At 41.1% G+C, this 16,025-nt stretch overlaps 1 protein-coding gene and 1 long non-coding RNA gene across 2 annotated transcripts; one reads left to right on the forward strand and one right to left on the reverse strand.

The window, feature by feature from the left end:
• The first annotated feature begins 4,837 nt into the window (after window positions 1-4,837).
• On the forward strand, window positions 4,838-8,822 carry LOC117804888. Its single transcript, XR_004629286.1, has 3 exons — window positions 4,838-4,924; window positions 5,695-5,780; window positions 8,487-8,822. It is a non-coding gene; the product is annotated as an uncharacterized LOC117804888 (long non-coding RNA).
• A 1,549-nt stretch (window positions 8,823-10,371) lies between these two features.
• Window positions 10,372-15,509, reverse strand: dpt (dermatopontin). The gene is made up of 4 exons (XM_034673260.1): window positions 15,111-15,509; window positions 11,823-11,948; window positions 11,369-11,476; window positions 10,372-11,158 (listed from the first exon to the last, which is right to left on the reverse strand). The coding sequence occupies exons 1-4, from the start codon at window positions 15,380-15,382 to the stop codon at window positions 11,092-11,094; spliced, it is 573 nt and encodes a 190-aa protein (XP_034529151.1). The 5' UTR covers window positions 15,383-15,509; the 3' UTR covers window positions 10,372-11,091.
• Between the last annotated feature and the right edge of the window lie 516 nt (window positions 15,510-16,025).

Genomic DNA, 16,025 nt, shown 5'->3' on the forward strand with positions numbered 1-16,025 from the left:
GGCAACACACTTTCACCTTCATGTAAATGAAGGGATCCTGTGGTGCAAAAGCCTCTCAGCATTCAGATTCAAAGTCAGGGACAAATTGTTATTCTCTCTTCCAAAAAGCTGTGGCAGTGTTTAAAATCAGGGGAATTAAGTTGAAAATGTGCTTCTTGTTTGATCAGAACTATAGACAGTATAACACATAGTTATAATGTCATCACCCATTGAATTCTGATGAGGCGTTATGAAGCAAAAAGATGGCTGTTATAATACAAGAATTGATCACTCAACCTGTGTTTTCATGAAGCCAAGAAACAGGCCAAGAGGTGGAGTTGAGGTGGGCCTTAAGCCTCCAGGCAAACAGCTACAACACGCCAACCTATCAGTCAAATTAGCCATGCCCCTAGTTATGCAAAACTCTAGACTCAATATCTTCAAAAGGGATGAATTATTTACAAAAATCCAACTGCTATATTGTGTGTACGAATAGAGAAGCTGTGAGCAAGTTTATTTCTGCATTAAAAATGGGCATTGTAACATGGGCGTCAATGGGGATTCCTCAGCTTTTTGAGCCTGCCTCAAGTTGATGCTTGAGGAACTGCATTTTTTTTTTGCACTTCAGCTTTGCTTCATTTCTCAACACTAGAGGTTGCTGCTTGGTCAGAACCATAATATAGTACAGAACAATATATGATGCATTGACAAAGCCTCACAGATGTCACCTTTTGGTTTCTTAAGCAGAGTTTGAAGCCTATCATCTTCTGTAAATTATGAGTAATACCAAAATGCACCCTTGTACAGTGTGCGGTTAGAGAAATGAGCTATTCAGACCCAAATTGTTTTCTGAGCCAGGCTGTAAACATGTTTATTCTTGCTGTAAAGATCTGCTTTTTTGAATGGGTGTGAATGGGATGTCTCTGGAGCCAGCATCTAGTGGACACTTGAGGAACTGCCGTTTTTTTGCACTTCCCTACAGGCTTCATTTCTCGAGGGTGAAAGTTTCTGCTTGGTTAGAACTAGGGATGTCAACAATTAATCGAGTATCAACTGAGTGTGGCTGAGTGACAGGTCTCCATGAGCGCTTTTTTTCTCCGCCGCCGGACTGATTCTGACCCGGTTGTGCTCCCGGCTGACACCTGACCACGTTCACATGCTTACTTTTCTCAATAAGAACGAGTAGACAGAAAACTGGACACTGTGAGTCTGAAATATGATTCTGTTCAATTCCCTTGTTGAAGTCTGAGCCTTCAATTTTATGACTGTACGCCTGCTCCACACGTTGATATTCAGCGTGTTTAACATTTTTGTTAAAATTTCCAGAGTTCGATCACAGAAAATACTCTAAATTTACATCCATAGTTAGAACCAACCTTAAGGATTCAGTTAAAGTGACCCCATGTAAACTTAGAAGAAGAAATAATGATGCTTAATTCAGTTGACTCATTATTTGGAGTCTACAGCTAAACATTTGGATTGTTCTTGCATAAAAGTAAAATCAAAGTACTCAGACTTTTCCTAACCAGGAGACAGTTAAAGATTTCACACAGAACTGTGCCCTAATGGAGGGAATGTTATCCTATCTCTGGCACTGCTATCACCCTAACATACTTCTTTGGGGGGAGGGGGTTCATGTCTCCAATCAATCACTAGAATCCATTAAAACCCTCTGAATCTAATGTCGTTTTATAAAAAGCCTTTTGTTGTGTCCTCTCCATTGTGTAACTAATTCAAAGTATTTCTGATCAAGCTTTCTAAGAAAAGAGGTACAGTTCTACAGTACAAACGTGGTCACACTGAGTTGTGGAGGGTCTTCCCCGCTCGGAGCCTCTTGTTGTCTGACATGAAACGAGGCAGCTGTTTTTGTCCTCAAGTGAGAGCAGTGAGAGCGGGCAGAGGCTCCCTAAAATAAACAAGCTCTCTGTGTAGCCGCAGGGCAGGTCAGGGTCACACTGTGTGGTGCTGCTCACTCAGAGTCTCCCTGCCCACATCCAAACACCTCGACTGACATCTTTCACCGGCTCAGAACAGAGACTTCTTTTCCTTCAGATAAAATGTTATGTATGTAAAAAAGAAGCACAAAAAGTTTGTAAACTCCATCTCTGAACTTGATGCAACGAGTCAGATTAATTAGAAAAACTAAGAAAACCAATGTTGGTGTTGAGGTAGTGTTTAACTGTTTTGACTGGTGCAATCCTTCTCAATGACTTTGTAACAACCCTGTAGTTATGACAGCTTCTCGTTATGATTTTTTGGGAGCAGAGTGCTTCAAAGGGGGCGATCATATTTCCAGAGAAGGATTTTGGAGAATTTTAAGTGTACCATGGTTGCATGCTGGATGCACACCAAAGTCATTTGCACCAGGATTATAGAAGCACACCCACCTGTCATGTTTTTATAAAACAGTGCAATGCACATGAGGTTTGCCACCATCCTATAGTGCCCCGCTCTGCACCTCACTGGCTCTGGTATATCTAGGTCTTGTTACTGCTTCTATTCTCTTATAAATTAAAGTACAATAACACCACCCAGTGCCTTTTAACATCATACAGATGCCTTGACTACAACATTAGAGCTCTAATTAGCACAAAACACTGATGCAAGCACTAGTAGCTTTGGAATAATAGGATTGTTAATCAACCTAGAATCAAAAATTGAACCTCAAATTTGTGCTGGACTATGATGGTGAAGAGAGAGCAGAGCCAGAAGGCCAAGCTTTTGATTCACCAGTCGATCAACGTTCATACCTTCACCTATGGTCATGAGTTTTGTGTAGTGATCAACAGAATGAGGGAACAAGCAGCTGAAATGCATTTCCAACAAAGGGGATCAGGTCTTGGACATCCAGAGGAAGCTCAGCCAAGAGCTTTTTTTCCTTTGCATCAAAAGGAGCCCATATGGGTGGTTTGGACATTGATTAGGACGTCTCCCTTCAGAGATTTTCTGGGAGGATCCATCTGCAAGGAGACCCTGGGGTTGACCCAGAGCTCACTGGAGGGATTATATATCATGATTGGCCTGGGAACGCCGTGGAATCCCAGAGGAGGAGCTATAAACACGTCGCTGGGGAGAGGAATGTCTGGGTTGGGTTGCTTGGCCTGCTGCCACCGCGACCCCACCCCAGATAAGTGGAACATGGATGGATGGATGGATGGATGGATGGATGGATGGATGGATGGATGGACGGAACTTTGTTATAAAGGTTGAAATTACCGTTACATGTTGACAGCTGCCAATAAATGAATTGCCCTGACCATGAGAGAACAAAATCCTGTAGCAGATGGGTGAATTCGATAAGGTTCATGATGACCACACGACCACTCGAGGTTGCGTCCTCCACATTGCATCCTGGGTGATGGTTCATTAGCGTAAGGGGAGTGTTTTTCTCAAGATCTAGATTACTCATGATATCTCGAAAGTTGCCCAGCCCAACTTGAATAGACACACCAAGAGGAACTTTGAAAGGTTTGATGTATTCAGCAACTTCCTTATTTTCCTGGTCAAAAGTTCAGCGTATGTTTCTCTGGATCAGCCCTTCAAACTTTATTGAACGTACATCTCAATGTTCTAGTGCAAACTGGACCCTTACCAATACTGTACTGTCAAAAAACACTGGACCCTTGAGACATAAAGATCAGCCAGTGAGGTCACATGAGCTAGCTTTCTAGCTTGTTTGTTTTTTAACCAGCATATGTTTGCTTTTTGACAGAGACAGATGAAGTTATACAAATCTGTTATCTTATTAACAAAGTCCCAACATCAAGACAGGATCAGATCCAGTCCCATCTTACAGACAGGACTCAGTCTGATCTCATCTTAATCCACCAGGAGCAGAGCACTTTGCAGCATTTAGCAAGTTACAGTGGCAAGGACAAACTTCCTTTAACAGGCAGAAACCTCCAGCAGGACCAGACTCATGTTAGACACACATCTGCTGAGACCGAGTTGGAGAGAGAGATAGAGGGAGATGAAGAGAGAGAGAGAGATAGATGATTGTGGTGAGACAGATAGTAGTAGTCTTGTGTCTTTATGCATGCATAAGTTATATTTTGTGGCATGGCTCTGTGCTGCGAGCTCCCTGCACTTCCATGTGCATACGTAGAATACCAAAGCCTGTGCTGGGGAGAACACACCTCCCCTCTTTCATGCGCAATACATGAAAAGCCAAGGCAGGGAGAGCAGCAGCAAAGATTCCTGGGGTACAGAATAGAGCGAGCATCAGTGACAATACTTGTGACACTGGTAAAATCAGACACAGCAGAAAGGAGGAGCTGGGGTGGAGGAGGGTTTTAAAGCGGTTTGCAGAATTTAAATAGAAAGTACATTTTGCAATTTGCCATTCAATGCGTGGAATCAGCTGATGTACTGCGAGTCGAGCTTGACTTTGTGACTTGCATGAACTTAAACGTTGTTCAATTTATTTTTTTTAGGGCAATCATATAATGCATTTGTCCAGAAACAGTGGTGTACTTGCATAGTGAGCAAATAAGGAGCTGGATTTGATATGTATTTGCCCAGTCATGCTCTCAGAGCGGCAAACAGGCTTGATTTAGAGAACTAACTTTAATTTACTTCAGGGCTTTTAGTGTTATAGCAGAAGCCACTTAATATGAGAAGATGACATTGGTCTCTTTGTTAGCCCTGGCTCCTCAGAGGGCTTAGAGGATCCCAGATAATAAACTTTTCTTTCTGGAGCTCCAAGTGTAGAGGAGGATCAAGGTTTGGCTATGAGCACAAAAACATCACATGTTCTGTTTGTTTCAGAGGTGATTAATGCTTCATTATGGAGGAATTATGGAGTGTGTTCTTGCTGCTGATTATTTCATAATTCATGTGTTTTTTATCTCTCACTTACAGAAGATGATCTTTAATCTATTGAGGTACCACAATATGAAAAAATAAATCTGCAATGAATGTTACTTTCAGAAGAGACGATGAACAGGTGATTAAACTGAAACAGAGAGACACGATAGTTTCGACTGTTTGAAGAATGAAGGAGGATTTTTGTTTGTTTCAGAAATACTTGACAGGATCAGCAAAGAGATAAGACATTCATTTTGCCAAGAGAGGTCACCGATACTGACACAAAATCAGAGTCTCTCACAGCAGCCTCAGGTTTCAAACTGAGAACTAGATGCACCAAAAAGAATCATCAGCTGATTTGTATATTATGTAAAATTTACTTCAAAGCCCGACACGCTGCCTGGAGTCTGATACTGACCTGATCTTACCTTCAAGTTGAAGTGGTGCCTTTTATAAAGAGGAAGCCACTACAGTACTTGTTGACTGTTATATAAGGGGGTAAAAATCTCTGGCCCCTCATGAATCTGAATGGAGTCAAACGGTTGGGGATGCCAGCACAGGGCACTGGGCCAAAACCTGGCAGGGTCATCCAAAGTTAAACCAGGCTCAACTTGGGAGCTTGTGTCATTGAATCCCTTCAGGAATGTGCACTGGCATTTATTTGAGCTGCTAGATTAAATACACACAAGGACACATTTTTGGTGTTGGTAGGTCAAATCACAAACTGAATTTCAAAGTTTATTACGACTTTGTTTTGGGCTGTTTTTTCTCTTAGTGCTCTGACATCTTAAAAATGTTAAACCAGATGCATTTTTGTCATTTTCCATAACTTACAGCAAACAGAGAATACGTTCCTTTAAAACAGACTCGTTTCCTTGTATTGCCTCATCTCCCTCTCTCTCCTTTCAGGGATAAGCTGTTTCATTGAGCGCCCCCTTTTGGCCTGGAGCACTTCCCGTGTGGTGTGTGGATTTGCAGTGTTTTGTCTTGCTCAGGTTTGTCTGTTTTTGTCCTTGCATTGCATCATGTCACTGCAGTGCTTTTGCTGTAAATGTAGCTGTTTTTTACTTTTGCACGTGTTTTGAATTTGCATTTCCTGTAATGGAAATAATTTGGGCTGTACCATACAATTCATTTTGTATTTTTAATACAGAACATAAAGAATAGAATAGAATGGATTGGACTTGAATGGAACGGAATGGAATGGAATGGAATAGGATGGAATATAGTTGAATAGAATGCTATGGGGTGAATGGAATGACATAGAATGGAACCGAACAGAGAAGAAAAAGCATAGATTACACTTTAAAGCTAGGGTTGGTAGTCTCGGAAAACCAGCATGAATTTGAATGTAGCACTTCCTCAGGACTCCGTCTTAACCCCTCCCCTCCTCCCTCGGAGCTCCTCCAAAACGATGCCCCCCCCGCTCACATGCACGAGCGCCGCTGATTCTCGACCATATGATCGTGACCGATTCAAAACCGGTCCTCACCAAAACATTATCATAGTGAAAGTTAAAAACACAAACAAACATGGCTGCTGTTAGTACTCACAACTGTCATTCTAGCATTATCCAGTTGTACTGGTGACACGATATCAGGAGAAAAGTTATAACACATATATAATACTGTAACAGCTCTACTGTTTGTTAAACGTGTTCAGTGTAGATGTTCTTAATTCCTACAGTGTTGACAGTCAGTGAAGGCATCAGGAGAGGTGTAGAGTGTGTGAGCGGGAGAGAGGAGAGACAAGAGGAGAAGTTCTTCATTCATTCAAACATTGATTGTTGTTTTGTTGGTTGGCGTGATCACGGCTGACAGTGACTGGTTATTAAAACTCAACGTGATCACGAACCGGCTCGTCATCACTACAGCGTCCGGACGGACGCTACAATAAATATATATTTTCTGTATGACTTACTGAACGTCATTAATTATTCTGCTTGTTGGTGAGAGCTTTTTAGACTCTGATCCGGACTACAGTCCTGAGCAAAACACCTCATCAGGTCAGAGGGGACAGGCCCGAGGTCGAGCGAGATGGACAGTAAATAGAGTCAGGGGAAGCAGAGGCAGGAGACGGGGACTCGGAGGAGTGCACGCCGGGGAAATGTACGCACAGGAGGAGGGCAGAACAGCTGGACGGGATTTGATTGGTTTAAAATTTGGGGAGCCAAAAAACTGTGATTGGTTAGTGTTTTCCCAGGTTTACTCCGGCTGTAGATAGCAGTTTTTTTTACCTCTTTTTTAGGAACACATCATGTATTGATTGCCATCAGGACATAAAGATCATTTTAACCAGTATGACAAAAAGTGTATCTAAATCTGATTACCAACCCCAGCTTTAATGGAATGGATTGGAGTAAGTAGAGTGGAGCTGAATAGAATACAATGCTGCCTTCTGGTTCATAAAAAATATTTAATTTGTCATAGAACAAAAAAAACCTCAAAATGCTCCAACATGAATGATCAAATCAATAAAAACAGAGATAGCATTAGTATTAGATTATATCTTACAACATAAAAGGTAGATGAATAGTTTGTCAATACTTCTACTGTAATAGATACATATACATTGATTCTACTTCCATATACACTACTTCTGTAATTTGCATTGCAAGGATGTTTTTGCACAGGGATACAACAAGAGATTATTTACTACTGCTGTGTTAGTGGGGGGAGAGCCAGACTTCATTGACTGAGTGGCCCAGTGGAGTCACTGACATATGGAGAGGTGACATTAAGAATGCATGTACACACACTGAATGAAAAGCCCCTATTTACTCTGTCTCTACTAATCTTATCTATTTAATTTTTTTCATTTAGGTATCATAAAGATGTTATATTCCTGTGTATACATTTTAACTTTAAAGAAGTTACACAACAGAGTAGCAAGATAGAAATATTCTCATCTTAATTTTGTACGGACTGAGAAATATGTTTTTAAAGAAGTTGTGCAACATTGGAATGAAAAGCTACTTGTAGACTAAATAATTCATTTTTACAAAAGTCCCACCTCAGACAAGGCAAAACGTTAATCCCAGTATAGGACTTTGGAGTGGCACAGGAGAGAGCCAGTAAGATTTCAAAGGGGGCCCACACCCCTGGTCACCCCCTGGATCTGCTGTTGAGTCATCAGAATTAAACTCTTTAACAGCAGCCAGGTGAAGAACGGTTCTGAAGTGTTGGAGTGATCATTTCGATGGACCTGTAAAGCCTATCAGGGAGTGGCAGAATGAAAAGGTGGTTGCAGAATGGGATGAGTCTTTGACTATTTGTGGGGCCAGATGCAGACATCAGGTTTTGTATATGTTTATAAAATCCTCCTGGATCTTACAGTTTGTTTTCATAAAATGATCCAGCATTATGAGCTTTTAAAATGCTGTTGTTGCAGGTATATATCATATGCAGTCTGCACCCAACCGTAGCATGTTTTTATCTAAAGTTGAACCCCTTCCTTCTCTGAGGCTTTGTTGTCATAAATATATACTTAGCTCTAGATTATAAGGTGGCTACCTTCACATCCGAAAAAGTGATTGCAGTGGGGAGACTTAATCACGTTTTGGGTTCTCTGTGAAACTCCTAATTACAGCTGGTGTGAATACTGTTTTGAAAGGATTGTGTTTCATCCAGCTGTAATGAAACCTGTTGGAGTGAGGAGACGATAAAGCAGGTTTCATTTACCCCCTGTCTTTTCCTGCTCAGGGAGGAGGCTCCCTCCACAGGGACGGTAGGTCTCTGAGGCCAAGAGGCCCCGGCAGGCGTGTGGCTCGCCACCGTGCTTTGGTTCAGGGGACAGCTGTGTCGCGCTGCACTGCTTGGCCCTGTGCCCTGGAGCAGCAGCTGCCATAAACAAACAGCACTGAAAGCTACTGGCCCAGTCCCCAGCTCTATTCAAGATGGCCGACCTTTGCCCAGCTTGGTCCATTAAGTTGGAACAGATTTTAACAACACTTTGGAGAGTTGATCCGGTAAAGAAATGTGGTCCGATCTGTTCAAAACAAGCGGAATAAAAAGGAATGAGGACAAAGTGGCTGCCAATTTGTTTTCCCTTATTTCCTCTGTTACTGGTTACCGTGAGCTCTCATGCTGTTCGTTTCAGGAGGAAATAAAACACATTTGGTTTTTGGAAAGTTCACAGGAACATTAAATCTGGTGATGAAGTGGCAAAGTTGGAGAGCATTTAGTTACACAAGCTCCCACCTTCTTAGGATAAACCATTTATGTGAGTAAATGGTAGGAAAGCAGAATAGAAGTAAACACATTTGACCTAACGTTACAGCTTCTATTAAAGTTTCAATCATATAACCCAGGTGAAAAGGGAGAGTTATGTCTTAGTAAAGAAAGAACAACGGCTGTAAAGCTGAGTATGAGTTATGAGTCCATCCAGAGCACTTTTAGGAATGTCTTAATTAGCTAAAAAGTAAAGTTAAGAAGATAGTGCTTGAATGAGATGTTGCTCAGAGTGTTGTGCTTGTGTTAAGCTGTAGGGTGACTTCACAAACTGTGATTAACACCATGGTCTTGCTGTCAGGCACATGGACACTTACACCAAATAGATAGCTTAGCTTTTTCCAATAGTGAAACCATAGACTCTACAGAAGATGGGTGACATGTAAGCCCCCCAAAACAGAGCCAAAAACCTTTGAGCTCACCCTACTGATAGACAGAAGAATTTTTTTTTCAAATCCCGCCTCCTCTGTGTTAACAGATGGGACATGGGCAAAACTGAAAAGTCAAAATATGGTTCAAAGAAATGTTTTAAACATGGATGTGTAGGCAGCTTCCGGGGCTTTGTAGCCAGCCTCAAGTGGGCACTTGAGGAACTGCAGTTTTTAGCACTTCTCAAGACCAGAGCTTGCCGCTCAGAGAGACGTATCATGACAGAGTCTGTCAAATAATCCCATGTAAGACCACATTTTTCATTAGAATACAAGGCTTTGTTGGTATTTAAAAGAGAAGATAAACATGTTTATTTGGTCACTTTAGAGCGGCTCTGACTTTGTTTCTTTCAGACTGATCAAGTTTTATTCCCGCCTAAATTTCAGTGCTGCTTTTTGAAGAGTTAAACCAAAAAGGCAGTGGCATTACAGTGTCTCATTAACTCTCAGAATATGTGTTTTTATAACATTCAAAGTATTTATTTACTATTGTGAATAACTTGTATTAGTTGCATTAAATACATGGTTAAAGTGTTTCTTATACCTTCAGTTGCATGAATGAAAAGAACTGATGAGCTGTTGAAATAGTAATCCCTGATGTCAGACCCTTCCAGCAGCATGTTGTGGCAACATTAAGCTTCATTGAGTTTAACTTCAGCCAACTTAATCCCAAAGGAGCTGCTGACATTGTCACAGCTGAGTTCATCCTTTGTAGCATTTAGAAGCATTACACTCTCACATAGCTAGATTAATGTGTTACCTTTTACCTTGACAGTGTTAGTTTTTTTTCAGGTTTGTAAGATTAAGACCTTTGATTTTAATCCCCATATCATCATTTGTGTTATTTTCTTACACAAGCAAACAGATTGTTTTAATCACATTGAATGAATGACGCCATTTCTTTGAATCAATAATCTCACAGAGGTCAATCAGGGATGAGGCTTTTAATCCCATGGTGTAGTTACATGTGTTCCAGTACATTACACTGTATAACTGAATGAGGCATGTTAATAAAGCAGGGTGTGAAATCAACTGAAAGCAGGTGCAGTCTTTTTTTCAATTCATGCATAGCTCGTGTTGTCTGTGATTCTTAAAGAGCTTCTCATCACTTCCAACAAATACACGATTGTTCCAAGTGTTGCCTCCAAGACAATATCCCCATCAGTCACACCTCACAACACTGAATGCTTTTATGACCGTGAAAATGGTGAGACCATTCTGCACAGCCAGCGCCCTCACGTGACTCCGAATGAAAGACTTTGGAGCAGAGCCTGACGCAGCCTTTTCCACCAGCATGAACACAGCATCAAATAATTGTTTGTTTTGGAAAGAGACTTTCACATGCTGCCAAAAGACTTCCAGTTTCTCCCGCAACTAATTGAAAACACTTTAGCCGTCCAGAATCCCAGCAGACCCTGAGTGTTCATGTTTACACCTTTATTCATATGAGCATTTTGTTCCATGCTAGACTGAAAAACTGATTATACAAGCATTAAACACACACCTATTGATCCATTATACACTGTACATTAATGAAAATATGGAGTATTAGAGCCATATATGACGTCAGTTTCTGTTTACATGTTGGAGTAAATACATTTTGTTAAGGTTTAAAGTATGTATGGATTAAAAAAAATGCTGCATACAATCTATAGATTCTCAAATTCACAGTCAAAGTCTGTCCACCTGCACAGGATGTACTTCCACTGCCGATCTCTGAAACACACAAAACACAAAATCCTGTCAGTTCAACAATCGTAAATTACACATTTATCCTTTCCAGCAATAAATTCAGTTCCCGTCAGCCAAACTGCAAAGAAATGTTCTTCCAGCTTATCCCGAAGAGGATCTTAAATATTTCTGGAAGAAAACGGATGCATCATGTGATGCAGTTATAAAGAAATAAAACAGATGTTGTTGACAAACCTCAGCACTCCACTGAAAGTGGTCTGGGCACCCCGGACGAAGTAGCCATAACTAGGAACCACCATCTCCCCCTCCTCTCTGTGGTATTCAGGAATGTCGTTGGTCTTCCTGTAAAAAGCATCAACAACATGTCAGCTGTGAAGGTTTGGTGAGTCATGCAACTTATCTCTACTTTCTAGATCAATATACCGCCATGCTACAAGATGTGATCTGTCATCTGTGATTGTTTACATCCAGGTAGTAGAGCGTTGTAGTGATCTGGCAGTAGTCATTAAACAGTTCCAGGCTTCTTGTTTCCCTCTTTTTCCAGTCATTATGCTAAACTAAATGTACAATCTGCTAGCTTAAGCTTCAGCTCTGAACAGACATGACAGTGGTTATCTTTCAACAAGAGATGGAATAAGTATTTTTCCCATTAAGTCCTTGAACATATTGATAGTTTGTGAGAACGTACATGCAGGAGTAGGGACAGCGTTTTTTGTAGAAGCAGCAGTAGAACTGCCATTCCCGGTCCAGAACAGATTCAAAGTACTTGCTCTGTACTCCTGCCACCAGCCCGTTTCGAGTGCATGTCGATGTCCTGCAAAGAAACACAAAAACCATTCAGTTATAAAACTATGTAAATGAATTATAACAGTAAACAACTCGAGAGACCCTGGAGCCACTGTGCTTGTTCCTCCACGTCAGTCTCCTCTGTCCATCAAAACATAAGGTTTGAGGGTATGTCTGCAGAGGTAAAATAAAAACCTTTAAGACCAAGAAAAATGCATCTATATTGTTTGAGTAAGCACAAGTTTGTTGACAGTGCAGTTTGTTTATGGCCCTCAGACTTCACTGTCGCCACAACAGATTCCAGAATACCAGGTCCAAGCAGCAGGAGCTGCACAATGTGTGGACGCTTGTCATGGCAACATGGGCCCAGCCGTCAGCCATTTAGCCAATGGGGGTAGCTTCCCTGCAGGGTAATGTCCTCAGCAGTAAATTCAAGCAGACAGCTGTGTTAAAGAGGCAGGCGTGGCCGTGATGGAGCGCCAACAGAGTTTGTCTTTGAGCAAGGTTTAGTAGAGCCCAACACGAAATATATCTGGAGAGCACAAACGTCTGTAACTTGGAAAAAGTAATCTGAAGCAGATTCAACTGAGTCAGAGATCAGTGTGATTCCAGCTCAGACGTCTGGCTACAATTCTCCCTCCAGGAAGGTTTAACTCCAGATCTTTAATCAGAACAAACTTTCCAGGATGTTGAGCGTTAGTCAAACATGTTTACGAGATGCCTTCACAAAAACCTGCAGAACAGACAGACATTCAGATACAGTTACATCATATTTGATTTAAAATCCAGCTATTGAGATACACAATGCAATAGCTGAGGAAAATATGATCTCTCTAAGGAGCCATTGACCCAGGTTGTTGGATGAATCTTGTTGAATTTCTTTAGAGATTGTCATGCTCCAAAGATCTGGCAGTTGGACACAAGTATGGCTGCTCTGCAGTGAGTGGGTGATTCATGCAGACCCAGGAGAACAGGCTTATTTCCTAGGGATGGGAAAACCATCGAACAGCGAATCAGTTTATATGAAAGTGAGAAAAGAAAAAAAAAGAATCATATGTGGAAAATCTGAGTTTTTTCCCCCTTGTTTTGCACTATTTTGTGTTGTAGCAGAAAGGAGTGGTTGTGTTTTTCAGGCTATGGGTTGCACCTTTGAAACACTTGCAGAAGTTATAAAGTCTGAAGTCATGTTTGAATTAGGGATCGTAGTCATATCTCATTTGCCATTCTTGCCGTGTTTTTTCATCCTACGAATGTTTGAATGTCATTTATCTAAAAATGTTATTATAGGAACTCAGCTTTTGTAAAACATTGAGGTAACATCACAGTAAATCAAAAACTGCTAACTTTCTTAACATTTATAAACTCACATCACACTGAAAGAATGTTTACGGGGACAGGAGCTGGCGTCCTTATGGTAGAGAGAGGACACAGCTGATCATGCTAGTTTCATTAGCATTTCTTAATTTGAGGTATCTTACACAAATTGTGAAGTGCATTCTGATGATATTCCATGTTTTAAACTTTCTTTACAAAAAGAAGCTGCTGGCTGCTACTTTGGTTACTTTAGCTAGCTTGGTTCCGTTAGCTATGTTGGAGTTACTTGAGAGTTATGTGATGTAACCTCCCACAGATGGGAGTTGTGGTCAGAATACAACATTAACAATACATAAAAAGTCCATTCAACAACTTTGTGGTGAGTGAACAATAACTGAAAATCTAAAGGCCTCTGAAGAGTAGAATTTGGGGTAAAGGTGTAGTATTTCCTTAGATTGCTCAGGTGGTCATAATGTTGCAGCTGCATGGTTTCCATTTTACGCAGCATGCCATCATGGTGCACTACTACTATCTACAATTTTACACTGGTACAATCAGGAAATAAGCCCCACATTTTCTTCTAGCAGCCGACAAAAATTTCTACCATGACGGAACTTCATGCAACTAGTCAAAGGCAGCTGTGATCGGCCCTCGTGCCCCCATGTACACAGCACAGCAAAACAAAAATAATAACAATAATAACAATAATAATAATAATAATAATGTGTGATCAAGCTGAAATCAGCCACATTTCAAAACCAGTGGGACTCAAGACATGGGGCAGAATCTGCTCTAAATCACACTGTGTATGCCCAATAACTATGCTGCAGTGAGACTCTAGAGTTATATGATGTCAATTAATTTCCACAGATGCACAGTTTGTCTGGCACAAGCTGTTTTAATCATAGTTAATTTACAACTGTCAGAAGCGTATATTAGAAACAGTCTGAATCTGAACATGCACAGAGCTACAGCATGACCAGTGACATCCTCTGAGTGCAGCTGCATCTTTATCAATGCTCTAAGTGAGGTTTGGAGGTTTTCCATTTGAGTGTAAGTCACACACCCAGCAACAACAAAGTGGTTTTGTTCATACAACAGTTTTCACTCAGGCCTTGTATGGGCCTTTGTTGTCTGCTAATAGTGACATTTCACAGCCTGTGTTGTTGGTCACATTACATCCTAAAGTGGAGGGACACCAATAATTATGCTGCTTTTATCTTTGATCTGTTCTTCCTGTTGATTGGAACAATAAGATATGCCAGCTACACAGCTTTCACATGTGTAATGAATGTCCTTCTCGATGGTAATCAGGGCCTGGATGAAGAAATTAACAGAATCAAGCAACCCAGATGTTTGCAGCTGCTACGCTGAGAAACAGAGACGCTGCAGAAACTTACAAAAGATGGTTTACTGCAGCATTTACTAAACACATGTAATCCAACTCAGACGTTCCTTAATGATTGATTCACTCATCTCCTTTCATTGCATTTCTAAGTTATGCAGTCATAGAGCATTCTGCATTATTTATACGTATAAATCCCTGTTGACTGAGCCGGTCTGAATAATGATGTGTGCAGAGAGATTGTTAGCAGAAGAAAAACATACAGTTCATCAGAATGAACTCTGTGCATCTCTTTGCAACAGCATACCAAGAAAACAGGTGAATTTTAACTAGTTTGACTCCAAAAATCAAATCAGTGCAGCGTAAGTGGAATTCATAAATTAAATCTTCTCTTATTCCAGAGAATGCAAACATCCACTTTATTGATTTTACCTCAAACCCTGAACAGATGTGATTGTCCCACAGCCTGCCTCTGCTCAAAACTGTAAAACTCAGAGAAATCAGGAGGTCAGCAGGAAAATTAGGACCCACCACTCCAACCCAGCTCGGTTGATGTCGTCCCACCAGCAGTCACTCGGCTCCCCAAGACCCTCAGGTGTGGGCTGGCACTCAAACGTCCACAGACGGTCCATGCCATCCGCCTCGCTGTAGTAGCTCCTGGCAGCCACGAGGACCTCTCCGTGGGGACACTGGAAGTTGAAGCTCTGCCGGTATCCATTGACCCAGCCCATGTCTTGGTGGTCGTGAGACTGAGCCCCAGCTGCAGCCAGCAGAGACGCAAACAGCACCAAAGCAGGATTCATGTTGAAGAGATCTGTCTGTCTGCCGTGTTTCCTCTCAGCTGCCTCAATTTAAGCTCCTCCGAGCCTTTTGTTGTCCAGATGTTTTGTTTCCAGGAGTGATGTGTAATTTGGTGCTTATGGGACAGGTCCAAAGTGGACCTCAGTTGACATTTTAAGGTGGACTCGGAGACAAAGAATCGACCGAGTCTCACCACAGACATGGGGTCACCTTAAAAGACAGCTCTTTCAAATTATATGCAATTCGAAAATTTATGTGACTCTTTATTTGACTCTGGAGAATGTGCGCACGTGTTAACCATGCAATTTCTCTGGCTGTAAACTTTGCAGTGAGAAAATCATTTGCTGTTCAGGACTATAACACAGTTTATTGTATCGTAAAACATCAGTTTAATGTTATCAGGAGCATTACATTACATTTTACTGAACAGACAGAGAAAAGACATGTTTGACAGTTTTGAGACGTTCTTTGAAAGATTGAACGATTTGACGAATTTGGATCTTGTAGTTTTATTGAGCAAGACTTGAATATTCAACACTGTGTTATTATGTAGAACAGAAATATGAAGCCACCATGACCATTTTTAATAGAATCAAAATCTATTAAACAGAAATGAGATAAAAAACCACAACAAGAACATCTAGG

Source organism: Notolabrus celidotus, chromosome 2 (assembly GCF_009762535.1).
Source record: "Notolabrus celidotus isolate fNotCel1 chromosome 2, fNotCel1.pri, whole genome shotgun sequence".
Classification (NCBI taxonomy): domain Eukaryota; kingdom Metazoa; phylum Chordata; class Actinopteri; order Labriformes; family Labridae; genus Notolabrus; species Notolabrus celidotus.

Coding starts and splice junctions, on each gene's coding strand:
- dpt (XM_034673260.1), bottom strand. CDS start 15,382: ATGAATCCTGCTTTGGTGCTGTTTGCGTCTCTGCTGGCTGCAGCTGGG. Junction 11,949..15,110: donor AACCGAGCTGGGTTGGAGTG/GTGGGTCCTAAT, acceptor GTTTCTTTGCAG/GACATCGACATGCACTCGAA. Junction 11,477..11,822: donor CGCTGTCCCTACTCCTGCAT/GTACGTTCTCAC, acceptor TGCTTTTTACAG/GAAGACCAACGACATTCCTG.